The 26,926-nt window shown below is 52.2% G+C and overlaps 2 protein-coding genes across 4 annotated transcripts in view; both read right to left on the bottom strand.

Moving 5' to 3' along the window:
• Window positions 1-4,015: 4,015 nt before the first annotated feature.
• LOC310763462 (cytochrome P450 2H1-like) overlaps window positions 4,016-26,926 on the bottom strand; it is a 338,072-nt gene continuing 315,161 nt past the window's right edge. The window contains exons 2-10 of one of the 2 annotated variants that reach the window (XM_083615737.1): window positions 10,699-11,780; window positions 9,543-9,705; window positions 8,765-8,914; window positions 7,933-8,093; window positions 6,565-6,741; window positions 5,751-5,892; window positions 5,390-5,577; window positions 4,734-4,875; window positions 4,016-4,436 (exon numbers count right to left, since the gene is read on the bottom strand). In XM_083615737.1, the coding sequence (XP_083471863.1) occupies window positions 4,255-4,436; window positions 4,734-4,875; window positions 5,390-5,577; window positions 5,751-5,892; window positions 6,565-6,741; window positions 7,933-8,093; window positions 8,765-8,914; window positions 9,543-9,705; window positions 10,699-10,893 (1,500 nt within the window). In that variant the 5' untranslated portion in view covers window positions 10,894-11,780 and the 3' untranslated portion in view covers window positions 4,016-4,254. Of the gene's footprint in view, window positions 4,437-4,733; window positions 4,876-5,389; window positions 5,578-5,750; window positions 5,893-6,564; window positions 6,742-7,932; window positions 8,094-8,764; window positions 8,915-9,542; window positions 9,706-10,269; window positions 10,606-10,698; window positions 11,781-26,926 lie in introns of those variants that run through there. The other variant, XM_083615736.1, reaches the window with a different exon arrangement.
• CWF19L1 (CWF19 like cell cycle control factor 1) lies at window positions 16,360-26,809 on the bottom strand. Of its 2 annotated transcripts, XM_083614938.1 has the most exons (14): window positions 26,716-26,809; window positions 26,503-26,587; window positions 26,330-26,408; window positions 25,360-25,461; window positions 23,883-24,100; window positions 22,970-23,088; window positions 22,392-22,476; window positions 22,122-22,262; window positions 21,142-21,253; window positions 19,819-19,898; window positions 19,188-19,397; window positions 18,584-18,703; window positions 17,485-17,582; window positions 16,360-17,143 (listed from the first exon to the last, which is right to left on the bottom strand). In XM_083614938.1, the coding sequence occupies exons 1-14, from the start codon at window positions 26,739-26,741 to the stop codon at window positions 16,999-17,001; spliced, it is 1,620 nt and encodes a 539-aa protein (XP_083471064.1). In that variant the 5' UTR covers window positions 26,742-26,809; the 3' UTR covers window positions 16,360-16,998. The 2 variants fall into 2 exon arrangements, with proteins under 2 accessions (XP_083471064.1, XP_083471063.1); XM_083614937.1 differs by having other exon boundaries at window positions 22,122-22,476; window positions 26,716-26,794.

Below are 26,926 nucleotides of genomic sequence, written 5' to 3'. Positions count from 1 at the left end.
GGGAACGTGTCCTTTCTTTGGGACTGTGCAGCCAGTGCTGCCAACAGATGTTTGTTCAGGGGACAAGGAAGAGACGCGTCTCTGGTTCACCCCCCTCTCCAGCCCCGAGCCCTGCTCTTCAACTTCCTGCAATATCGGGGGGAACTTCCCGGTCTACCTTATAGGGCTGTTGTAAGAAAAACGGGGTTTGTTCTCAAGGAAGCACTTCGAACACTTCGGAATATACTCTGCAGAGGTCTGGTTTATCTCCCAATATTCTGCCACCCCATCTTTCCTTGGCGTGGCTCTGGCACTGCCCAAACACCCCTGAATTCCCCAAAATTCCAAGTCTCCACCATAGCCATCAGGCGAAGTCCCGGCAGACTGGAGGAGGGCAAATGTTGTCCCTATTTTCAAAAAGGGGAAAAGAGAGGACCCAAATAATTACCGCCCAGTCAGTCTGACATCAATACCAGGGAAGATTCTGGAGCAGATCATTAAGCAAACAGTCTGTGAGCACCTAGAAAGGAATGCTGTGATCACCAATAGTCAGCATGGATTTCTGAAAAATAAGTCATGTCAGACTAACCTGATCTCGTTTTTTGACAGAATTACAAGCCTGGTAGATGAAGGGAACGCAGTGGATGTAGCCTACCTTGATTTCAGCAAGGCATTTGACAAGGTGCCCCATGATATTCTTGTAAAGAAGCTGGTAAAATGCGGTCTTGACTATGCTACCACTCAGTGGATTTGTAACTGGCTGACTGACCGAACCCAAAGGGTGCTCATCAATGGTTCCCCCTCATCCTGGAGAAGAGTGACTAGTGGGGTGCCACAGGGTTCTGTCTTGGGCCCAGTTTTATTCAACATCTTTATCAACAACTTGGATGATGGACTCAAGGGCATCCTGATCAAATTTGCAGATGACACCAAACTGGGAGGGGTGGCTAACACCCCAGAGGACAGGATCACACTTCAAAACAACCTTGACAGATTAGAGAACTGGGCCAAAACAAACAAGATGAATTTTAACAGGGAGAAATGTAAAGTATTGCACTTGGGCAAAAAAAAATGAGAGGCACAAATACAAGATGGGTGACACCTGGCTTGAGAGCAGTACATGTGAAAAGGATCTAGGAGTCTTGGTTGACCACAAACTTGACATGAGCCAACAGTGTGACGCGGCAGCTAAAAAAGCCAATGCAATTCTGGGCTGCATCAATAGGAGTATAGCATCTAGATCAAGGGAAGTAATAGTGCCACTGTATTCTGCTCTGGTCAGACCTCACCTGGAGTACTGTGTCCAGTTCTGGGCACCACAGTTCAAGAAGGACACTGACAAAGTGGAACGTGTCCAGAGGAGGGCAACCAGAATGGTCAAAGGCCTGGAAACGATGCCTTATGAGGAATGGCTAAGGGAGCTGGGCATGTTTAGCTTGGAGAAGAGGAGGTTAAGGGGTGATATGATAGCCATGTTCAAATATATAAAAGGATGTCACATAGAGGAGGGAGAAAGGTTGTTTTCTGCTGCTCCAGAGAAGCGGACACGGAGCAATGGATCCAAACTACAAGAAAGAAGATTCCACCTAAACATTAGGAAGAACTTCCTGACAGTAAGAGCTGTTTGACAGTGGAATTTGCTGCCAAGGAGTGTGGTGGAGTCTCCTTCTTTGGAGGTCTTTAAGCAGAGGCTTGACAACCATATGTCAGGAGTGCTCTGATGGTGTTTCCTGCTTGGCAGGGGGTTGGACTCGATGGCCCTTGTGGTCTCTTCCAACTCTATGATTCTATGATTCTATGATTCTAACTGCCCCCCCCCCCGTTCCTGGTTTTAACACCTCCAACTGTCTTACCCAAGAGGCTGCTGAGGCCACCTTGGCTGAGATTCCTGGAAGACCTGCTCCCTGCTTTAAAGGCCTTTTCCCACCTAGCCTGGGAGCCTTGGGCCCTGACTTCTGCTGCAAAAGCTGAAGCTGCTGAACAGAATCTTGGGCTTAGGAGGTTGTTTTTGTGAGTCGGGTCTGTTCCTGCTGGGTTTTTCTTCTTCTTCAGATCTTGTGATTTATGAGGAAATTGTTCAGTATGTATATTTTGGTTGTGTATTTTTTAATTATTTATGTATTGCTTATGACTGTGGGAAGGGCTGGGCGATGGGCTCCGCGGGGTTGTGAATGCTTTCCTCTGTGTTTCAGTTCTCCAAAGGACCACAGACCCTGAGTGAGGCCTGGAACCCCTTGGACTCTTGCTGCAGCTCAGCAGAGTGGGGGTGGCACCCAACGTTTGTAACATTATCATCATCATTGATTAAATGTATGCTGCCCTATACCTGTAGACCTCAGGGTGCCTCATCATCAGTCTCCTCCCCTCTGGTTGTACCACTTCTTGTAATCTGCTCCTCTGGTTCTCCTTCCTGCTCAGCATCTGTGCTAGGAGGTCTGACAGTAGGTGGTAGATCTGGAATGCTATACATCAATTCAGGGACGTTTATGAGGGCTTGCATTTTTTCCCTCTGAATCATCAGATAAGTGTATCACAGGTCCTCTCTTGTCAGCTTTCCTGTGTTTGTCAAAATGAACCACTTGTCTTGTGCTGACTTTCCTTGTATTCAAGTCCATCACCCTTCATCCTTTGTTCCCTAGAGCATAGCCAATCATCAGTTTCTTCTGCTCTGAAATCTACACTGTGGAGCCTGCTGGAAAGTGTAGTCTGCTCAGCAGGGCCACCCATGGCAATGGGCAGAAGCACGGACTGCACAGGTCAATTCTGTATCCAGGGCAGCTGTCTACCAACTCCACCTGGTACGCAGGCTGAGACGCTACCTGCCCGTGGACTGTCTCACCAGAGTGGTGCATGCTCTGGTTATCTCCCGCTTGGACTACTGCAATGCGCTCTACGTGGGGCTACCTTTGAAGGTGACTCGGAAACTACAATTAATCCAGAATGTGGCAGCTAGACTGGTGACTGGGGGCGGCCGCCGAGACCACATAACACCGGTCTTGAAAGACCTACATTGGCTCCCAGTACGTTTCCAAGCACAATTCAAAATGCTGATGTTGACCTTTAAAGCCCTAAACGGCCTCGGTCCAGTATACCTGAAGGAGCGTCTCCACCCCCATCGTTCTGCCTGGACGCTGAGGTCCAGCGCCGAGGGCCTTCTGGCAGTTCCCTCATTGCGAGAAGCAAAGCTACAAGGAACCAGGCAGAGGGCCTTCTCGGTAGTGGAGCCCGCCCTGTGGAACGCCCTCCCATCAGATGTCAAAGCGATAAACAACTACCTGACATTCAGAAGACATCTTAAGGCAGCCCTGTTCAGGGAAGTTTTTAATGTGTGATATTTTAGTGTATTTTTGGTTTCTATGGAAGTCGCCTAGAGTGGCTGGGGAAACCCAGCCAGATGGGCGGGGAACAAATAATAAATTATTATTATTATTATTCTCCCAGGGGGCACTGTACTTGACTTTCCCTCCTTTTTTACTGGGCTGAGACCCCCGGGAATCAGCAGAAGGGGGGGAGCTATCCCTCCTCCTTCCCCTGTGGGTGCAGGGGGCTGCATGCAACACTGCCCCTGGGAGCTGGTGGCTTCTTCATGGACATTTCCGCAGACTGCCCCCCTCTGTGCAGGAGGTTGAGGGGTGGGGTAGGGTGAGGCGGATCCTAGGGTTGGCTGATGCTCCTCTCCTTCCCCCATGCCTGCCTCCCTCTGCCCCGGCCTCAGCTGCAACCAGATGGGCCCCTGGGACCAGTGGGGGGAAAGAGGTGATGTGGGGCGGCCAGGCAAGTGTCTCTGGGGGAGGGTGGAACATACATGTGGAAGAACCAAGGGGTACACAATTACTATGGTTTATTGAATTTGTTAGTTGCTTTAACTTGCTCAGCCCAAAGTGACATGCCACCAGCTGCTCCCTGGAAGAGGAGCCGCCTGCAGCCAGCCCAGGCCAAAGGGGATCCCCCAGCCCCACACCCGCCTCTTCTCTCAGGGGCCCAGCAGAGGTTTTGCTGCCTTCCTGCAGCTTCCCCGCAATGCAGCGTCAATGTAAAACCCGTGCATAGAACAGCTTTTTGTGCCATGAGTTATAAACCTTAAATTTGCTTCATCCTTTCCACCCACCACCCGTTTTTCTCTTTGCCCTTTGTTGTAATATATTTACAATCTCCAACAATTCACCCCCCCTCCCAGCTTTCAAGAACCCTTCCAAGAGGCAGGTTACAATAAAAACAGAACATGCCACTGAGCCATGGCTGTGGCAGCCGTGTGGATGGCCACCTTCCCACCCTTCAGCGAGGGGCAACGCGGAGCCGGTAGGCTTTGGGGACCATTGTCAGGAACGCTGGTGCTGGCGAGGCATCGAGGTCCTCAGGAGCCACAAGAGGGACCAGGTCAAAGTGTTGCAGGATGGATGTCAAGGTCACAAAGATGGTCATGTCCACCAGCTTCTTGCCAATACAGGCCCGCTGGCCTGCAAGCAGAAAGGGAGGTGAGCCCTGGAAGTGCCTCCCTGGCTGCATCCTTGGAACGGCAAAGCCACACCGGCTGGGATGGCAGGAAGGGGGACCAAATGAGATGCTAAATTGGGGGGGGGGAGGCAGAGCAGCTCTTCCACGCTGTGGGCACAAAATCTACGGCTGTCTGTGACCCCCCCCCCCTCCAAGCAGCCAGAGACTCCAGCCATGCTTTGGAATTAGGATGAGGCGTAGGAGAACCTGTTTGGCTGCAAAATTCCTTTCAGCTGTAAAATGAGGATTCATCTATTTACCTACGGAAAGTGGGATGAAGAATTTGCTCTCCTTCAGGCCTCCGTTATCATCCAGGAAATGCCCAGGATCAAACTGCAGTGGGTTGGGGAATTCTCTGCTGTCGTGCAGCGAAGGCTTCAGAGCAGGGAAGACTGTGGTGCCCTGGTGGGGGGACAAAGAGAGGAGACCCTCCTGGGCCCAAGAGGTTCTTCTCCAAAAGAGAAGGAAGTAGAGAGTTCTGCCCTGCAGGTGCAGTCGCAGACAAGGCCCTCGAGGTCTGGGGTCACCCTCTGCCTGGCTCAGGTGGGGCAGCCCTCAGTAACCGCCTCTGGGGACCAGGGGCCTGATGGAGAAATGACTTACTCCCACCCCAGCCCTGGCCTCCGTTCTGGGCGCTCCTGTGCCCCTCAGGAGTCTCAGGCTTGCCCTGGTTGCAGCTGCATGGAGGGGACTGCTTGGCAGGGTGGCCTTGATTCACGTGCAAAGTGCCGGCTGCACATTTCTGGTGCTGTGTGTTTGGAAAGCCCTTGAGCGTGCCCTGCCCAGCTTTCAAATCCGCTCCTCCACTATAACCAACACCCAGAAGGCTCCACAGTGTCTGCTGTGGATGAAAGGAAACTGCACACAGGTTTCTTTGTGGCCATTTTAGAGGCCACCTGGGAGGCCAGAAACTGACCTTGGGGATGAAGTATTGCCTGAAGAGAGTGTCCTTTGTGGTTGCATGTGGCAGATTCAGTGGCACAAGCACCAGGGTTCGATGGATCTCATGGATCACAGCATCTGTGTAGGGCATCTTTCCCAGATCCGCCATGCAAGGACTTCGTGATGAGCCAATCACAGTATCAATTTCTTGATGAACTTTCTCTAAGGTAAAAATAGACGAGATGTAGTAAGAGTGAGATTTTTGTGAGTGTGATTTGATTTTTTTTTTTTTTTTGCTCTGTTTTCTGTTCCTGCCCCTCTTCTCTGCCCCCTTCTTTTCCAAGCTCCTCAGTCTCCCAACTAGAAGCCCCCACTTCTGTCAGGGTGCTGCCTACCTTTGACCTCTGGGTGCTTCATGAGAGTCAGGAGGGCGTAACTCAGGGTGAGGCTGGTGGATTCTGCTCCTCCAATGAAAAGGTCTAAGATGCTCCTCACCAAACCTTGAAGATCAAACACGGACCCACTGTTCTGCTTCTCCTGTAGGGAGGTTGGAAGAGACGACTGATGCACAAAGCACATTATTTGCCCAAAGTAACTCTGCCATTACAGAATTCCACCACAAACACCTCCCAAGGATCTGGGGCTGGGCCTGTCTGTCGTGTTTGCAATGCAGAGATAAGTCCCAGTCCTGGAAAACTCTTCCTCTCATCCTGTGTGAGGGGAGAGGACTTCCCCAACCTGCCACCTTCCAGGATCCCTCTCCTCAGCACACCCACCCGCTACCCAAGCCACCCCCCACTCCCTCCTGACCTCCTGCGTAAAGCTGGGGGGAAGGGGGTGCAATGAGAAGCAGAACAAAGCCTTTTGTGCCCCCTCCCTCTGCCCCTGCTGCCATGGCCCAGCATAAGGTGGGAACAGGGGGCGCTTTGACCCTGGATGTGGGCTTCCAGAGCAAAAAATGTGCCCTGCCGCCCCCTTTCATACAGACATGTTTCCCTGCCACCTCCAGTCTGGAAACGTGGCAGAGAGGCTCTGCTGAGCACACAGCCAGGGGTGGCACAGCACCACATGCACCACATGGCACATGGCACCTGCCCTCGGATGGCCGCCATAGTGAGACCCAGTGAGACAGCGGATCAGCTTCTGAGCAGGGTGTCCCAGGGATCACTGCAGACAGGACAGCCAAGGAGGCAGGTGACACGCCCCCACCTGCTCCATCTTGACGAGAAAGGCATCAATGAAGTCCTGAGGCTGGCTGGGCTTCGTTGTCTCCTGGTGTCTTTTCACCTGCCTTGAGATGAAACGCTTTAACTCCTCTGTATTTTTAAATATCTTCTTGTGAGATCCAGGGAAGTATTCCAGGATTGCCGGGAAAATATTGTACAGCTGTGAAGAGCAGGAGGTAAAACTCATCATGTGATTCCTGCATTGCAGGGGGTTGGAGTAGATGCCCTTTGGGTCCCTTCCAACACTACAGTTCTGGGATTCTATAGTTGCCTGGCCATAAAAAGGAGCATTTCTTACCATTCAAATGGCATTTCCAGTCTGCCTGCCCTATGTTCAGGTTGACCTGAGTAGCCCAATAACTGCTCACATCAGGCAGCCTTTTCCAAAATCTTAAACTGGAAACCAGCCAGCCAACCTCCCCCCTCACCCCCCCCAGGGTAGTGCATAGAGTTTACACAGGAGATGTTGCTCCTCTGCCCACCCCCACCCACCGCAATGTCTTCCTCCTCCTCTGGATGTTCATAGCTCAGCTCTCTGTTCTTGCAGGCTACCTTGCATGCTGCAGCCCAGGAGTGAGTTGGCAGGTGGGGGGCAGGCACTCTGACCCACTCCTTGGTCAGCCGGGGTCCAGCGTCTGAGCGGCTTAAGGGGAGCAAGCGGGTTGGAGCTGCTCCCCCCTGTTCAGCCCTTGGTTCACGAACTTGGGACCCGTCTCTGTGAAGGGAGAAAGCTGACCTCTCCAGCCCCACACCCACTGCTGGGGACCCGCCCTAGCCAGCCCCTCCTGCTCCCCTCACCTGGTGGGCAAGGGGAATTGGAAGGGCCCGGCTGATGGTAGCAGGCGCTGCCTTTTCGGTGAGACGGTGCAGGCATTTTAGGGAGTTTTCCACAAAGGACCCCAACTGTGTGGCTGTGTGCACATTACCTGTTTTTTCTCAATTCTGATCAATGCTGATTTAGGGGAGAAAGACATCAAAATGCAGCATTTCTTAGGGTAGATACAGGATAGATATGGATTGTGGCTTCCCCAGTCGGCAGTGGGAATGCCCTGGGTGCAGTCTGAAAGGGAGCGTGTCTTCTGTCTGTGCCTCTTGGCAGAGGGAGATGGGAGCAGCAGGAGCAGACACAGACCAGAGTCAGGAAGTGCTGGTGGGGGACACCATCACAGAAGGGCCCCCATGCTACCTCAGGCATAGATTGCGTGATGGGTCACTTCTTGCCCCACAGGAAGAAAGGAACCTCGGCCATCTTCTGCCCTCCCTGCACATCCTATACAGAGCATCGCCCCCCCCCCCAGTGGCTGAATGGCTGGAACAGAAGCCCCTCCCCTCCTGCTGCCTGTGTGCTCACCTTTGTCATTGGGCTGGACTGGAGAAGAGCATTTTCTTGAACCAGATGGATGAATCCCAGGAACTCCTCGTCTTCATAGTCAAAACGACTGCCAAAGGAAACTGAGCAGAGGATGTTGGCAGTTGCCTGGCTGAGGAAGCGAGATGGGTCGAAGGGCCTTCCTGCCAGGGCACAAACAGGGGCATCATTTCGAGGCTGTGGGGAGATCCCGGCTGCATCCGGTCAGGCTCCCCTCCAAGGCCAGGAAGGGTAAGGGCCCATCTCCAGACCCAAGGGAGAGGACTAAGGATGGCTTCTGGCCACGTTGACTCTGCTCTGCTTCCACAGCCAGAGTCAGAAATGATTCTCACAAGAGGGACTGTTCTTGCTCTCAGATCCTGCTTGGGGGTTTCCCATGGGGGTAGTGGCGGACTTTGGGCTTTCACGTCTATGCAACACTACAATCCAGCCCCCCCCCCGCTCTGTTCTACAGCCTTGTTTTGGTGCCCCCTGCAGGGTGTCTCACGCTACCCTAAAACTGCCTCTGATGGGGTATCTGCTTGGCCCCTGTGAGCACAGGAGGCTGGCCCAGATGGGCTCCCCTTGGCCTGATCCAGCAGGCCCTTAGGTTCTTCTGCCCACAAGGCCAATCCTGATCAGGATCTGTCCTGTGGAGCCAAAAAGTTAGCGCAGTCTGGCATATTGAAGGTGGTTGGACTAGAAGACCCTCGGGTCCCTCCCAGCTTCACAGTTCTATGAGCCACCAGCCATTTGCTACTTGGAATAAAAGAAGTCTGCTTGAGGAGCCCGTAGCACTGTGTGGTCTGGAGGTGAGGAAAAGAGGCCTCCTTACCATTTGTGTTTCTGAGTCTCTCCACCAGGAAACTCGCCTCCTCCTGGATCCTCTCCTCAAAGCTCCTTTCCCCCACCTCCAAGCTGCCCAAGGTGGCAACAGCAAACTGCCGCAGCTGCCTCCATGTCTCCCCGTTGCTGAAGCCAATTCCTGAGGACACGCAGAGAGGAAGGCAATGCATGAGGGGCAAAGGGGCCTTGTGGGGCCAGGATGCTTCCCCCCACCGCAGGGCTGTGCTGTCCCTCTGCCGTAAGCTGAGCCGCAGAGGGTGGAATTTGTCTGTCTGTCTCTCACACACCACAGGAGCCAAGGAAGCTTAATAGGGCAATTAGAGAGAAGGCGAATGGGGCATGTACAGGATTCGGCCTCATTGCACAGGGGAAAACAATCTGCCTTTCTGATGCCACAGACTTGGATCTGTATTTCTGCGGGAAAAGAGAGCAGGAATGGGGATGGGGAGGGTTGTCCAAAACAGAGAACTACTTGGAACAAGGAGCTCCCCCAGTACTTACTTACTTTTCCTCGGTTCCTGGCCTCTGGACCTTAACCAACACCCCACCCCCATGAAGGGGAGATGTGGACCTTAGTCAGTCAAACGCCCAGCAGAGACCTAATGGGTGGCGCGGGGAGGGGGGCATTCCTGTGTTGCGTTCACTGCCTTGCATAAGCCACACCTTAGAAAGCAGCCCATAAATACTTTTGACAAAGCCCCTGTGGGCTCTCCCTAAGGGGCTGGAGGCTGTGCGTGTGCTGGCGTGCAGCTCTTCTAGAAACCAACCTGTTCCATTGGCTGTTTTAGCCAGAATGGGGTTGCTTCCTCTGGCCCCAAAGGAGTCTCCCTGGGCCAGCAAGGCCTCCTGCGCCACTTCGTGCCCATAGAGCACCACGACCCGTTGAGAGCCCAGGTAGATGGTGAAGATGGGCCCGTACCTCTGGCTGAGCTGTCAGAAGAGAAGGGAGGTGGGCTTCCTTTGCGCAAGTACAGGCTGACCTCTCTGGGGGGACCCTCAGGCTGCACCCCAAGAGCCCCGGCCCAGCCTCCTCCGCCGAGGGATGTGCCCTTCTGGGAGCCCTAGAAGAGGGCTGCTTATTGTGGCAAAACAAGTTGATGGACTATGCTGAAATGGCAAAATTAACTGGGAAGTTCAGAAATCAAGAAGACAAGAACTTTACAAAAGAATGGGGAAAGTTCATAATTTATTTACGAGACCATTGTAAGCAGGTTAAAACATTAGCAGGATTTTAAACACACTTGTAAAGTAATGGAAAGTATGGATAATTTGGAAGGACAAAAATTTGGATAAGTATTGATATGCAGTTGTAAAAATTATCATAAGGACCCATGGAAGGGATGTGGGGAAGTCAGGAAATTCAGAGTAATCTTGATAGTTGGATCTTGAATTGTTTTTTGTTGTATGTTTATATATATTTTAAAATCAAATAAAAATATATTTAAAAAAGAAGAGGGCTGCTTATTTTGAGCCAGGTGCCTTCGGCCCGCCTACCCAGGCAGAGTCTCCTTCGCTGGCGGTTTCTGCAGCCATTTGATGCTGCTGTAAGGAGGAGCTCCTAGGTGGTGCCTCTGGGCAGCTGAGAAGGGCAGGGCTGCCCTTATTGGGCCCCAGTGTGTCCTGCAGCCTCACCACCACGTGCGTCTCCTTGAGACAGGGTGGCAGAGGCACGCTGCAGGATGCGGTCCCCCCTTGCTCCAAAGCAGCCCTCCTGGGAACCCTCACATTGCAAAGTGAATCTCGGTCTGCAAACATCTGGGGCCTCCTGACTGTGAAGACCAAGAGGGTGAACTACTCAGGCCTCTTGCTGGGCAGGCCCTGGGGTGGCACAGGCCCTGGGGTGGCACAGCCCCATCTTGCCGTGGGGCTCCATGCCAGGCTAGCCTGCCAGCCCCCACCTGCCCGTATTGCATGCTGGCTTACCTTCTCCAAAGATCTGGGGAAGTCCTTGGTGTCCAGCTGCAGGATGTTCCCCACCCAGGGCAGGGGCTGGGGGCCTGGAGGGAGCCTCTGGCGGCCAGGCGCCTTCCTCCAGATTGAGAGGAAGAAGAGGCAAGCAGCACATAGCAGAAGAAATATGCTAGGGGCCCCCCAAGTCTCCATGACCAAAAACTGCATTTCACCAGACTGCAGGACGAAGGAAAGCTGTTTATTACAGTCCAAAATATGCAAAACTGCTCAGATGAAGGTGGGGCTGGATTGCTAGCCAATCGCCTTCTGTTGGTCTTCAAGATAACAACTGCAACCTTCTGTGCCCAAAGGTCACCGCCGGAGGTGTGTGGGAGGCCCTTGAAGGAAAGCCAAGGCAGATGCACGCACACGCAGCCACCCGCAGAGCCTCCAAAATGCAGGACTCTCCTGGCACGTCCGGATCCATGAGAAGGTTCCTGCTGGCTCACAGCAAGGTGGGCCCAGCGTGCAGCACCCCCCCCAAAGGCCCACCAGGCACCTCCCTGGAACCCACAAGCCCCAGCCAAAGCTCCCTGCTTTGGGGTGTCCCTGCTTCTCTCTTTCACACTGCTGCAGCGTCTTTTCTGTCTCCTGCAGTCTGTCCCACTCTGAATTTTGTGTTGTTTTAAGAAGGCCCGGAATGAGACACAGCATATTTCATCATGCAGCAAATCTGCTTTTCCTTCCAGAACAGCTGGCCATCTGCTTGCCCAGGGAGCCACAGCGACTTACCAACCAGAGGTGGTGGCAGGGAAGGAGCTGCTTGCTCGCTGCCTGGGGGTGCAGGTCCAAGGGGATTCAATGCACTTCATGGGTTCAGGGCTTTTGCATTGTCCCCATGATGTCACCCTCATCCAAGTGACAACCTGAACTTTCCTCCCAATTAGTTGGGGTTTCCCCAGTCTATGAATAATCTGATGCGGGTTGAGAGTGGGGGAGATCAACATAAAATCACATCCTACCCAAGTGTGGACACCGAAGCAGATAATTCCACATGAGAAGAGCCTGCTGGACCAGGCGAATGACCCTTTCTAGTCCAGTGGCCAAGCAGATGCCTTTGGGAGCACAAGAGCAATTCTCCCCTCCAGTAGTTTCCAGCAAATGGGATTCAGAAGTATTGCTGCTTCTGACCAGGAGGCAGAGCATAGACATCCTGGCTAGGAGCCATCCATGGCCTCTAGGCCATTCCTCCTCCTCCATGGATTGGTCTCATTTCTCCGCCTCTTCTGGAAATGAGTTCCATAGTGTAACTCTGTGTGGCTGACCTGCGTTCAAGATGGAGGTCTACTTCTATTCTGGACACTTCTGACAGACCTTCTTAATAAGCTCCAGCTTAATATCAAATAATGGAAAGGTATTCTGAATGGGCTCACTGAGCTTTGCATTGCAAGCCCCCAGACAGTGGGTCCCTGAGAGACAGTGTGATTCACTTTAAACTTGTTTTTAGAGCCTTTGAAAATCTGCACAAGCTTCAGTACAAGGATTCTGAATTGCAAGCTTAGCCTCATTGTGTCTGCCCAGAGACCCAGGCAAAAATGTTCCTATGCAACCAGACCTTTGGCTGATTAGCAGTCAATGTGCTTTTAAATGTGTTTTTTGGGCGGGAGCAGGAGCACTACTGTTTTGTTTTTGTTCTTGTTTTTATTATGTACTTTGAGGGTTTTACATTGTTAACTGCCTTGTGGTTTTCAGATGAAGGATGATATACAAATTTAATTAGGAGGAGACAGAGGAGTAATAGAGGTCAATATCACTTGTAACAATACCAGTCTTGTTTTTCTCTTTTGTTTTTGAAGACACAAGTGAAAGATTCAGAAAGTCACAAACTGAAAACAGGGACAAAAGCATATCTGAAGACACCATGGCAGAAGCTGCAAAGCCAAAGTCTGCAACAGGTATAAACCCGGGGGGGGGGGCGGTGGAGAACATTTTGTAGGTTTCTAAGATATGTCAAAGACTTATAGGTCAGCCATACTGAAAACAGGCGTCTTCTGCTGGAGTCTGAACTGCACTTAGCAGCCCCTTTCATGATGGCAGCCCCTCATGGATGCGCTAGCCCCTCAGCTGCCCTCTTCAGCCTCCGCTCTGAGGTGCTTATGGGGAAGAGGGTTCTGTGGCCTTCGTGCAGTGGCTGTATCCTGCCACGTCACCCTTCTGGTTTCTCTGGCCTGGTATCAGTGCTGCAATCACGAGAGGAATCCAGAACTGCCCCCAGCTGCAACTGCAAGATCTGTCACTGTTAAGACAGACAAGGCAAGAGCTGGGGGGTGGGGCAGAGTCCTGTTTCCCAGCAGGGGCCATTTCCCACAATGCTTAGGGAAGCAGCAGCTGCAGCCTCTGGAAGGCAGGCCAGGTGAGCCCTAGAAGCCCAACCCCACGGGGGGGAGGGGCAAAACCCTGACCAAGGGTGTGCCCTGCACGGTTGCCCTGGAGCCTGAGAGCAGGACTTCTAGTGGATCAGGCCCTGTTTAGAATGCTGATCTGCTTTATCAACCTGAGTGGCTCTCAAAGGCTCTTTTACGCAAGACAAGCACAGGAGCTGCTGCTTTGGACAAACACAGCGAAGTCACCTTGCGGCAAAGGGCTCCACTTCCCCCAAGAGAGCACCTTGTGTGCGGAGTGCTGGGCTGGAGGGCACCTCAGAAGCCCCCAAAGGAGACAAACTGTGCTCTGGTGCCAGAAGTGCAGAGAGATTTTTTAAAAATAGGAACGATCCACAGGTGTATGGGTCGCATAAGAGCCAACTCCTAAGGGTCAAGGTACCTTCACCCCCCCACAAAATATTTGAGGGCATTGCATGGCGGGGCTTACCTGTGCCCCTCATTATTTTATTCATGTAGGCCCTCCTGGTGTGCTGGACAGTTGAATGAATACCTCTGCACATGTCCACAACAGACATCAGGTTTCCTAGGTTGGAGGAACACGTGCATGTTTTCTCCATCTTACTATTTTTTACTGCAATTTGGAACAAATCTGCAATATTGGAAAATGTAAAAAAAGAAAGAAAAAGGGACTGGGAAGTTTAGTTCCCCCAACTGCCTTTAACCAGCTAATGAACCTTTTTCTTAGCATTTTGGCTCATCATTTGGTTTATATTTATTTTAGAGCATAAATAGAGGCATTGCATGCTTTTAGTGATACCTTATAGTTTTTATAAACTCTCAGTGTGCTTATTGCTTTTAAACATCACAGGCAATAAATAACAGAAGAACCAATGAGCCCATACATGGGATGCATCCAAGCAGCAGGCAGGCAAAGAAGGGGTGGACAGAAAAAGAAAAAAGGAATGGTCTAATTGTAGAGCAAATCACTTGTTTACAGGTTGAAACCTATTTGTTAGCCAAATCAAGTGGACAAGAAGTTGAAAGAATAAGGCACTGAGGTACAGGAAAAGAATATTTAGCATTATAATTTGTCACCATGTTTTGCGGTGGGTTTTTCTACCCACTCCTGAAGCAGAGTAGCCAAGGAGAGAGAAAAATGAATTAATAGCAAGGACCGTTGAGCAAAGTGCATATTTGAAAAAGCAACAGAAGGTGGGGGTAGTGTTGGTGAGCTTTTGCTGCTAACAACTCTGTTGTCAAAGGGAGCTTGCCTCCTTGCTTGAATTTAAAAGGGGGGGGGCAGAATTCTGCAGTTAACCTGAACAAACCTAAGGGCAGTCGAAATATAAAAAATAAAAAGTCCAGTAGCACCAACTAAGTCTGTTCTGGGTATAAGCTTTCGTGTGCATGTACACTTCTTCAGATACACTGAAACAGGAGTCACCAGACCCTTATATATAGTGGGAGGGTGGGGTGGGGTTTTTCTCAGGAGGGGAGTAGGAGATGGGTGATTGACTCAGTGGGTATGGTAAACCTGTTGACAACTGTTAACAACTGCAATTAGTCCTACAGGAAAAAGCAAGGGATAGTATGCAGATGATTAGCACAGGCATAGGCAACCTCGGCCCTCCAGATGTTTTGGGACTACAACTGCCATCATCCCTGACCACTGGTCCTGTTAGCTAGGGATGATGGGAGTTGTAGTCCCAAAACATTTGGTGGGCTGAGGTGGCCTATCCCTGGATCAGCATATGTAATGAGACAGAAAAACTCCACCCCACCCTCCCACTATATATAAGGGCCTGGTGACTTCTGTTTCAGTGTATCTGAAGAAGTGTGCATGCACACGAAAGCTTATACCCAGAACAGACTTAGTTGGTCTCTAAGGTGCTACTGGACAATTTATTGTGTTTTTTATATATATTTTGACTGCATCAGACCAACACGGCTAGCTACCGGAATCTAAAACCTCACTCAATCTTGTCTCTCTGAAATGCAAATTTGGCTTGTCTACAGAACCTTCTCCCTCCTTCCCTTAGCTCCACCTCCCAACAAAGGAAGGAGGAAACTGCATGGATGGACTAGTATTGGCATCCATTAGCCTAGCTAATTAGCAGCTAGGAAGAGCTCAGAAGAACATACATAATAAACTGTTCATCACTTTTTGTTGTCATTGTTATATTTTTTAAGCTGTATTTTCAGAAATGCTCTGGGAAAGACTTACCTCTCATTTACCATTAAGAAGTTTTTCTGCAGGGACACTCAACAGAGTCTTTGTCCTACAAGTAAGTTGCCCTCCTGAATCGTGAATATAAACTGTGAATGGGGTGTTCGGAGAGCGGCACAACACCCCAAAGCAGCATTTTGCTCTTATGGCAGTTTAAAAGGGTTGTACCCTCCACCTTCAGGGGGGCTGTGGAAGGCAAAGGTTAGCAGACCTTCCTTGAAGAATTTTCTCAAAAGAGACCATCTTCCTGAGGATGTTTCACCCCTCCCATTGCAAGAATCTGCTGACAATGTTTCAGAAAGGAGTGGGCGGATTTTGCTCATTGCTTCTTCCGCTCCAGCCTGACTTCAAAGTGAGTCTGAGTGTTATCTGTGTAAAGATAAGGTGACTGCTCAAGCAGCTGTAACACTCATGCAGCCCAGCGTCTCCGATTAGTCTTTAGTTAGTTTATGCAGTAGCTGTAGAGAATAAAAGAAGTTATACTTCAGAGCTGTCGTTCGTGTGGTTCACACTCTGCTGTGCTCCGCTGACTTTTGGAATTGAGTTTGGTGCTCACAGCTCTAAGTTGTGAGTCCGCAGCAGTTAGACCTGCTCCCTGCAGTGGAAGGTCTCTGGGAGTGCTTTTCCAGCTCGCTTGGCCCAGTCGGAGCTGAATAGGTTGAGCCCAGTCGTTGGCACTGGCTCAAAGGCGAAGCTGACACTTCCCCCGAGTTCCGCTGGTTAGAGCCTGGTGCTTATAATGCCAAGGTTGCAGGTTCAAACCCTGTATGGGACAGATGCCTATGCTTGCATTGCAGGGGGCTGGGCTAGATGATCCTCAAGGTCCCTTCCAACTCTATGATTCTATGATTTGATAAGAGCCAAAATGCTCCTCTCATTCCAGATGGTATCTCTATGGGTGGGAAGGTCAGTGGGCCCAGAGGAAGCCACGAGGCAACACCCTCCGACTGTCACATTACGGCTGGTATGAAATGAAGGTCCTTTGGAGCAGCCATTAGCCACCCCTTCCCCTCCACATCCCTCCCTCTCTGACACCCATAGCCCCAACCGACTAGCCAGGAGCAGATGGGCTCAGCTCATGTATTTAAATATATAAAAGCACCCTTTTATTTGAGGATTTTCTTATGACAAAACACTTTTTTTTACAGTACAACAATCCAACATATGTTCAAATTATATACACCCTCCTCAGAGCAATCCTTAGGAATCCACCTTTGGCCGGCAGTTAATATTTCCCAGCAGAAGCAAGGAGCAGCATCTTCTGAGCTGAAGCAAAGCCATGAAGAGGGGAAGGGGAGTCTGCCCTGCCATGGCCTCTAACGCCCATCCTGCCTGGGTGCCCTGGAGGACCCTGTAGCAGAGAGAGACCCCTCTCTCCCTGAACCTCATAGGAGATGCTCGGTATGGGGTGAGTCTGCCTCCGTTTCAGAGGGAACAGCTGCCTTCCTTTCCTCCACAGCACAATCTGGAGTTGTGCGCAGGACCCCCACTTAGACCCAGCAGCCACCTCTGCTCTGGAAGCCAGACAGGCCAATGGTAGCTGATCCGGGGTGGGGAGTGAGGGTCAGATGGATGTGGCTGGCCACCCTCCCTCCACGCAGGAAGTCTCTGTGGCCGTGGAAGAAGAGCCCTCGCAGGGAGGGAAAGGAGGCTCCTCACAGGAAGAGAGAGGGCAGGATCCAGCCGGTCTGTGCTGCCGCCTGCTCACTCCCGCCCTGGCCCTTAATCTTCCTGGGCGAGGTCAAAGGGCTCAAAGGCCTGGCGGAAGTCTTGGGCTGCCGTGGCTTCTTCCTCCTGCCCCGCCTGGCAGCTCCTCCAGTCTGCCCGCCCAGGCATGGCTAGGATGGCTTCGCTGGCGAGGACCTCCCTGAGGGGAGAGAGGGGACACCCAGAAAAGCGTCAGCCCGGCCTGCTCTCTCCAAGCGCCCCCAACCCCACCAGGCCCACAGAGCAGTTGGCTTCCTGCCCCCTCCCCAAACCATCTTCTGCTGGGGGAGGCTGAAGGGGCAGAGATACTGGAGGTTTCCAACCAGAGGCTGGATGGTTTCAGTTGAGATTCCCACATTGCAGGGGGCTGGGCTGGATGACAACTGGGATCTCTTCCAACTCTACAATTCTAGGATTCTCTGACCAAGAGAATCCTGGGGCTCAGCAACCACCCAGCATGTTCAGAGCCCCTGTTATTGGGGGTGGGGACAAATGACAAACCTTCCAAACTGGAGGGGAAAGCTCTTCCTAATACGGTGGAAGAGCTTCTCCCCATTATCGAGCTCCACATAGAAATAAGGCGTCCCTGGCTGGACTATCTGAAAGACAAAACCCAAAGCCTCAGAACGTCTCTGGGGCAGCATTTCTGCCGCTGGGACCCCAGGGCTCAGTGTGACCAGAGCAGCCTCCTCCTTGCCTTGCCAGCCTCAGGTTTAGCTGGAGGTGCTGGGCCCAGCCTTGTAAGAGCTTTCAACAAGTTATTTGCTAAGTTTATCCTGCCTGTTGACCCAAAGGCAGCAAATATGCCAGGGGTAAGGTAGGACCCTGCCCACTTGCAGCCAACTTGCAGCTTCGGTTCTCAAACATTTTGGAAGTCAAATGGTCTTCCGGAACAGATTACATTCAAAAACTGAGGTTCCACTGTATTATTATTATTCATGGCTGCAGCAGGACCCAGGAAATCTGGAGACCCTTAAAGCAACCACAGAGTGATGGAGAGACCAATACTCCCTCACCTCCCCCTGCAGGTGGCTCTGTGGGCTGGCCCAGGACACAGATGGTCTGGGCAGCTGCCCTAATGGCTACTGAAGAGGAGTCTTCACACAGCCTAGGAAGGGGAAGCCAAAAGGACTCCCGTTCAGGATCTGTCAGCAGCAGATGCTGGGCCTGCATGACTCTCAGGCCTTCCTCTGAGTACACCTGCCTCCCCCCCCACCCCAAAGGGCCCTGCTATAGGCCTACTTCCCTCTGAGTGTCCCCCTCGGCTGATGGGAAGAGAAGCAGAAATGGCTCCAGGTTAGGTGAGCCACTTTGCAGTCAGTGACTATGGAGCAGGTGGCAAAGGAAGGACTGGTGACTGAGGTCCCCTGGATTAGCTGTGATTCCTGGACCAGATGACCCTTGAAGTCCCTTCCAACCCTGCAATTCTGATTCCTGGCCATCCAGATGAATTTTGCATAAAAAGGTGGCTCCATGCAGCCACCAGCCGTCTCTGAGCATGGCCCACCCAAAGGGGTTGCTCCAAGGAGGGGGAGCTCCAGCCTCGCTACGGATGAAATGGACCTCGTGGCCCCAGGAGACCCTGGTGTGCTCCTTCTACCTGCTTGAGAGCCGAGTGCTCTGGGATCTCCAGCAACTCGATCCGCTGCTCTTCTGCCTGGACGATGAAGGCCTCCTTGATGTCTTCCGTAGTGCAGCAGTTCAGGGGAACAGGAACCACCTGGGGGATGGGAATCACAGCACAGAGGAGTTGGCATGGTGCATGGCAGCCTAAGAGCAGAACTGCAAAGCAAGCTGAGAGCACCATCACAGGGGCCCACAGGGCGTCCCTCAGTGCAGCTTGTCATCATGGTGAAAGGCAGAGAGCCTCTCCTGCAGGCTTAAACTTATGAAATTTGAGGAAAGAAGGAAAGGAAAGCTTTCCTGTAGCTGTAGGAGGTGAGCAGCAGCAGCCGGGGACTCTGCACCCTCCAGGAGCCCTCCGCTAACTAGCCTCCTCCACACTCTCTGTGACAGCCAGACGCCGCTCAGACACTGTCTCTGGCCGGCTACGCAGAACTGCCACAACAGCTGCCCAGGCTCCGAGAGCCCAGCAGCGACTGCAATCTGCTCCCCAGAAGGAAGGAAGGAGGAGCACCCCACTGCTCTTACGCCCATGGCCATCCCTCGCCTGTTCCTGAGGGATTAACCCAGAGGCCTCTCACCTGGAGCTGGAGGTGCTGACTGCGGTAGTTCCTCTCAAAGGCCACGAATCTCTTCCCTCTGGCCCTGAAGAACCTTTTCAGGGCGGACTTGTACTGCTCTACTTCTTCCACCACCTCTGATGCCAGGTCCACCATCGACTGACAGTGCCCAATGGGCAAGATGAGGACGTGGTCTGGAGTCAAGCCCCCTTTGGCCAGGGCCAGGTAGCACTGCAGCAGAACCAGGCGCAGAGGAACACAAAGGGTGAGCACCCCACCCCGCTAGCTCCGGCAGCGACACCAGCCGGGTCAAAGCTGAAGCAGCCCAGAGCCCCAAGGCGGCTCTCCCTGTGGTCATACTGAGGTTTCCCGGATCAGCTGCTGCTTCCTTGCACACTGAGAGATACCAAAGAGCACCTCAAGAGCATCCAGGGACGGGACAGAAAACCACGGAAAGTCCTTTAAGAGGGAACCAAGCCTCCCTGCCAGACTTCCCAGCAGCCTCCCCTCCAGGAGGCCAAGTCATGGCCAGCCTCGCTGCATCTCAGTCATGCTGCAGCAACTCCTGTCCTCAGCTGTGAGTCCATCTCAGACCCACACAATGCCCGGCAAGCTCCGAAAGGCACCAAGGCAGAAAGAAAGAGGGACTCACGTGCGTGCCGATGCTCACCACCAAATGCTTCTCAACTTCTGGGCTAGCGAGGCAAAACCAGCAGGCGGCCGTTGGCAGGGCTTAAACAGGCAGGTGGAGGGGGGAGAGACACAAACACTCACACATGTGTTGCAGGATGGCCAGCAGGAGGCAGCAAGAGCACTGTTTGATCCGGGCAACTTGGTGGGCCAGGCCTCCAGAAGGACCCTCCTGCAGGCCAAGGCTGTGCTGGACTCATGGGGGGAAGCTGACATTCCCTCGCTTCTTGCCCCTGAGCCCCCAAGGCATGGCCACTGCTTCTTCCCAAGCACAATGGGGATCTCAGGGGTAGCCCCACAGGCAGAGAACAGGCATGTGCTACAAGGGGGCTCAAGCTGACTCAGGCAAGGGAGCCCTCTCCCTTGAGGATCAAAAGCCCATCCAAGGTGGGAAGACTCTTTCACCAGCCAGCCACAGACAACTCCCTTCTCTCAGCATAGGACGGTAGCCTAAGGGGAACCCTCTGGGCAGGGGGAACTTGGCAACCTAAGGCTGGACTACCGCAATGTGCTTCATTGGGGGGCTGCCCTAGGAAGCGGCTAGGAAGGGTGAATTTGTGCAGCTGCTTGACAGTTGACAGGTTGGAGGCAAGGAGATCCTATAACATGAATCCTGTTGCAGCTCCATTGGCTGATTGGCCACTTCCAAGCCTTATTCAAAGGGCTGGTTTTGACCCAGGAAGCTCTTTGCGAATTAGGGATTAGCCCTAATGTTTTATCGTGTATTATTATTATTATTATTATTATTATTATTATTATTATCATCATCATCATCATCATCCTGTTGGTAGCCGCCCAGAGTGGCTGGACAATCCCAGCAGATGGGCAGGGTAAAAATAAGAAATTTTTATTATTAGGACCCTGTTATCTTCTGGAGCCCCTCTCCCACAAAAGAGACCTGCCAGACCCCCTGAGGGAGACTGGGAGGGTGGTGCAAGAGAAGGGCCTTTTCTGCTATGGCTCCACATCTGCAGAGTCCTTTCCCCAGCAAGGTCGCCTGCTGCTGCCTCCACTGTGTGTGTGTGTATGCTCTTTAATGGTGTAGTGCAATTACCTTTATGTTTTGTACTGTGTTGTAACAAGTGAGTAGCAAGTCTAGAGCCTCCCCCTTAAGCGGCTCTGTTCTCTGCCTGCCGCCCAGTCAGAGTCTCCATGGAAGAAGTGCGGAAACAACCCCACAAAAGGCAAATCCAATTCCTGGCCTGAAGGGAGAAGTCCACCCTCTGTCCCCCGTCTGGCCGAGGGGCTGCCAGCCCATGGAGGGAGGTGTGGGCCTGGTACTCACGGGGCTTGCCGGGGGCACGCTTGGGCTGCTGCCCCTCCCCACCTTCTGGTCTGCGCTTCCTTCCTTTTGGCTTGCTGCTTAAGTCAAAGAAGAACTGGGGAGCCGGCTCCTCCTGCAGAGGAAAGGAGAAGGGCTGCTATCAAGCCACCATCTGGAGAGCAGACTGGGGAAGGGCTGCTTCCATGTACCTTGAGGCCTGGCAATCCTTCCTCTGGAACCCTAGGAACAAAACTCTTTTCTGAAGGAGCTGCAAAGCGGGACTGGGGAGACCCAAAATAGTGAGCAGCAGGACGAGCAGACAGGGCACAGCCTGCTGGAAGTTTCTTTCGGAGGAAACTTGGGAGATGATCCAGATTCAACTCTTGTGCAGTGCAGAGGGAGGATCAGTGGAACTCAGTGCTGTGCCAGGATGAAGGCTGTGTCTGAGCAAGCATCTCAGCTCCCCAGGTGGAACAACCTCTCCTGTCCTCCCCCCATGAGCTGTTTTGGGGGGATGGGGGGGGGGAGTGGCAGTCCTGCTGCGCATGAAGTGAATTCTGGCCAGGATCTTCTGGATGCAGAAAAGGGAATGGCTCCTTCTACTGACCATTCCCTGGCTGCTGAAGCCACCAGCTCCGCAACCTCCCTCCCCCACGTGCCTATCACCCAGCCGGCCAGAAACGGCCAACCCTCCCGATCCCAAATGCTGAGCATCGCAAGTGGCTGGCGTGCTGCTTGGGGGCTCCCCATAGTGGACACTTGGCTGGCCATAAGAGAGGAAAAGGATGTGGGACTGAATGGGCCCCCTTTGGCCTGATCCTGCTACTGGGCTCTCCTTACATGTTCTTAAACATGCCAGATTTATATCCCACCTTCCTCTCAGGGCAGGAAACACACTAGCGATAAGCCAATTAAAGTTTGTGAAGACAATTCCAATGCAGAGGCAAATGGGGGGGGGGGCTTTGCTGGAAATGCACATGTGCAGCCCCCGTCCCCAGTACCTTTTCATCCGGCAGCAGGTGGGCACAGCTCTTGCTGCCCCCAGGCCTTCGATAGGGGTTCTCCGTCACATCTTGCGGCTGCTTGACCAGCTCTGCAGGCTCCATGGAGCTCATTGGGAGGATGCTGAAGGCGTAGAGATACTGGAGAAAGCAAACAGCAAAGAGAGTCAGGAGAAACACAAACAACTGACTTGTTTCCATCAATGAAATGGTGATTACTTTGACAATTCTCATCAGAGGAGACAGGAGGGTCCCTGGAACTCTCTGTACCTTCCTCTTGTCGGAATTGCCGACCCCGGCCAAGGCGATGAACCTGCTGACATGCTGGGCTGCCTCCTGGAGAACCGTGTGGTTCCTGCAGAAGAGAAGAGTGAGGCCACTTCCAGCAGGAATCAGAGAAACCAAAGAAGTGCCATGCACAGGTCAACATGGAATCTGGACAGAGTTCAGCTTCTTCCAGAGCAGCTCAACAAGTCACACATTGAAAGCCTCCAGGAAAGGAGATTCCAAAACTCCCACGCTGAAAGGTGTCCTGCTTCACAGCACCACTTTCCAGTTATGGGAGGGGCACGAGATGGGCTACAGGTGGAACCATCAATGCAGAACAAATTTGGAATTCTATAAAATCCCAAAATATCAGGGTAGCAAGCAGATTCCCCCTCTGCCTCTCCAAGAGGACTCAATGCAAAGAAATTGCCTGGAGAATTTCAAGAGGCCACTTATGCACAGCAATAGTTATCATATAAATAATAATAATAAACAATATTCCTCCCTGGCCTAATGCATGGGACTGCATCAACACAGAGACACCAGCCAGTCAGCAAACTGCGATCCCAGGCTCTGCGTACCTGTAGGGAAGCCTTTCGTAATAGACCTTTTGCAGGGCAGCAAAATGGTACCGTGGTTTCAGACTCGCAGCTAGTAAAGACACCAGGCCGGAGCCACATTTCTTAGTGTCTATGTCACCCTGTTTAAAACACAAACACACATATTTTGTTTCACATTTCTGTGGATTTGTTAGCAGCCCAAAGAAAGAAAGTCCCCCTCTGCCCATGTTTGTGAACTGCAGAAGGAAAGGCTTGTTTTCTTGGGGAAAGTAAACCTGCTTCCTAGAAAGCCTTTCCCTCCAGCACAGCCCCCTCCACATCTGGGCCAGGCTGCTGAAAGGCTGTCTGGCTTCCATGGTAAACGGCTCTCTGAAGGGGGCCTCGTGCTGCACACCCCTTCGTCTGATCTCAGGCTGGTGCCTGGTGGCTTCCCCATGGTGGGCCCCATGCCTGAGAAGGGTCTCCAGCCAGAAGCACATCTGGCCTTCTGGCTCTCAATTTAATGGAGACTTTCTTCTTCTCTCAGACTTTTGAAACAATGACAGCATTTGGTTTGATAACTGTTTACCACAGTTTTGGATATACTGTCATGCATTTCCTTTGTCCATTTTAGAAAGGGTTGGGCTATTTCTTGTTCCTTTATTGTCACTGCAAAATATATTTATTATGCCTGCATCCAACTCTTGTAGTCAGCATTTATTTTCTTCCAACGCTGAGCCACATTTATCTATTGCCATCCTCTGGGTTCAAGTATTGCACATCACCACATATTTTTGTTTCAGTTGACTTTGTGGTATTCCTTACTGTTCCTGCTTTTCCAAAGTGGTGTATAATTTCAAGCACAGATTTACAATCACCACCACCACCAATCCAGAATGTGGATTTCTATGGAACAGAACATACAAGCCCCTCCCACCCAAAACTGGATACTTACAGGGCTATTTCCAAAGATTTCTACTCCTTTTGGCCAAGAAGATGTCAGCAAGATGTCTACGCCTTTGAACTTAGAGGCAGACAGCAGGGAGGTTTTGAGATCAGTCACATCCTTGGTGCTGAAGCAGTGGGCTGGAGTTGGTTCCCCCCCTGTGGACTCAGTCCCACTGAGGTAGGCAATCTGCAGCCCAGAGGCTCCGCTGAAGACCCCTTTACGTCCTACATGCACAGCACAGAACACAACGGTCAGGATGGAACCCTTTGACACACCAGCAACGTGCCTGAAGACTGAACACAATTCATTCTACAGGGAGAACCAGAGAGATCCTAGTTGGGTGTATATGCTGGAATCTCTGCCTTGTGCTGGAAAGAACTTTTCCCTGGCCAGTAAAAATTCCCAGTCTTTTCCCAGCCCCTGGTAGAGCCTGGCAGATGCCTGCATTATGACCCATTCAATTCATGGGTCAGGTAGCTTGGCATGGAGTGGGGTGGGGGCTGAGTGAACAGGGGGAGAAACCTTGGCGAGCCCCACACCATCACCTTCTTGGGAGCATTGAGAGAGGTCAGAGGGGCACCATCCCTCTCCTCCAAACAAGAAGGCTGAAGATCAAAAATCTTTGTTCTCCACTAAAGAAGGGGCAGGTGGCAGCCGTGCTCCCAAGCCCAGACCCCAGCAAGGAAGGACCCAAGTGAGAAATCTCATTTGGCACAGTAACTTTCCATTTGGAAAAAGAAACAATTTCTGGTGGGGATCAGATAAAATCCACACCCTGCTAGTTTGAAGGAAATACAAAATATGGTTCCCACAGAGCCCTAAATTGGGGCCCAAACCATGCCTGAGTCCCAAGAGCAGTCAGCTCCTCCTCCCCTCGTCAGCTTTTAGGTGCAAGCCTGAAACCTTTCTATTTGCCTGGGCTTTGGTGGTTCTTCACCTCTATTGTGGTGCTCATCTTTTAGTGGGCATGGGGAGGGATCGTCCTTTTTACTGGATTGTTGGACGAACAGTTTTAGGATTCTGTATGGTACATCATTTTAAATTTGGCTTTTAACTGATTTATCTCTCTGCATCTCTCTGTGGTCTAAACCACAGAGCCTAGGGCTTGCCAATCAGAAGGTCGGCAGTTCGAATCCCCGTGACAGGGTGAGCTCCCGTTGTTCGGTCCCAGCTCCTGCTCACCTAGCAGTTTGAAAGCACGTCAAGTGCAAGTAGATAAATGGGTACTGCTCCGGCAGGAAGGTAAACGGTGTTTCCGTGTGCTGCTCTGGTTTGCCAGAAGCGGCTTAGCCACGACCCGGAAGCTGTCTGCGGACAAACACCGGCTCCCTCGGCCTATAAAGCGAGATGAGCGTGCAACCTCAGAGTCATCCACGACTCTAACGGTCAAGGGTAACTTTACCTTTATTTTTTAAGAAGCTACTCTCAGACATTTTCCTGCTTCCTTTTAATTAAATGTAGTAAACAATAAGCATAAAGTTACCCAGGTAAGTGATGTTCTCCGCTAGTTCGCATCCGCTGGCATCTGGAAAACATTGTGCTGTTTCACTGTTGTTGGCACCCAAGACGTATGTCTGTATAGGAGCTGAGGGAGACAAAGCCACCATGGCCCAAATGAGATGAACTTTGCAGGGCGGTTATTTCTCGGTGGTGGCACCTGATGGGAACGCCCTCCCATCAGATGTCAAAGAAATAAACAGCCATCTGACGCTTAGAAGACATCTGAAGGCAGCCCTGTTTAGGGAAGTTTTTAATGACTGATGTTTTAATGTGTTTTTAATCTTTTGTTAGAAGCCGCCCAGAGTGGCTAGGGAAATGCAGCCAGATGGATGGGGTATAAATTAATTAATTATTATTATTTCTTTCTCCACAGACAATTCATTTCAGAGAAAGTGCTGGCTTCTGAAAAAGATATGACTGGGCACTGTGGTGTAGGCTAGAAAGAGAGTGAGCTTCCTACATGGAAAGGGGTCCTTCACAGGGAGAACGATGCAGATGTGTGACCCCACAGTGAAAGTCTGAAGGGCTGCAGCCCAGATACAGATCATCACCTTGGCTGGAAAACAGCCTGGGGTGAGGGAGAGGGGCTGGGAGTCAGGGTTTGAAATGCCCATTGTTCTGGGCGCATTTTGTGAAAGGCAATTTCATTAACACGAGCAGTTTCTGAGCTCTAGGTGCAGGAGTGTGCTTAAGATTTCAGATTAAAACTACAGAGTGGAAGGATAGGAGGACCCTTTTCTGTCCCCCACTTCCAGCCACACTCTGAAGCCTGGAGAAGGGACCCTCATAAGAATATTAGGGGGGCGGGCAGGGGAAGCATGGCTTTGTTTTTTGCCGTCTACAGATGAGGACTAGACCATGTGAAAAATGAGCCTAAGACTTTAGCTGCAGTTCACTCATTTTCAGCTTCGTATCAGCTCCCCGTTTTCCTGTCTCCTGCAACCTCGCCCTACCTTTCTTGGCTCCTGTCTGGTATTCCTCCCATTCCGGGTCTTGGGCCGAGCCGAAGAAGTTCCCCACGCACAAGAGGAGCTGCAAGAGAAGACCAGGGGAGACGTTCAGGAGGAGGCCCCGGAGGAGACTCGGCGCCCGCCGCGGAGGAGACGAGGGGACGGGGCGTCCTTACGTCGAAGGGGCCGCTCTTGCTCTGCGCCGCCTGGACGCGGCTGTACAGGGAGCCCAGGCGACCCTCCACGTCCCCGCAGACCAGCCTGGAGGGGAGAGAGAGAGAGAAGGCGCGTCAGGGGGGAAGGGAGGCGGGCGGAGGCGGCCTTGGCCGGAGCCCCGAGAAGGAGGAGGCGGGGAGGGAGGGGAGGCCGGCGGGCCTGTCTGGGCTCACACTCTCAGGGCACCTCCGGGCGCCATCGCTCTCCCGCGCGCTTCCTCTTTCCGGCGGAAGGGCACTTCCGGCTGGGCGGGCGGTGCGTCGCCCAAAGTCCTCCGGCCCCCTGGGAAACGGGGGCGGGGAGGCGCTTCTGCGCATGCGGCTCCCAAGAGAGCGAGAGCGAAGGAAGGAAGGAAGCCAGCGCCATGTCCTCCGGCGGCGGCGG

The sequence above is a fragment of the Podarcis filfolensis genome, assembly GCF_964270895.1.
Source record: "Podarcis filfolensis genome assembly, chromosome: 1".
In the NCBI taxonomy this organism is placed as follows: domain Eukaryota; kingdom Metazoa; phylum Chordata; class Lepidosauria; order Squamata; family Lacertidae; genus Podarcis; species Podarcis filfolensis.
The sequence above is the reverse complement of the archived record's forward strand: the minus strand, read 5'-3'. Positions and strand labels throughout refer to the sequence as shown.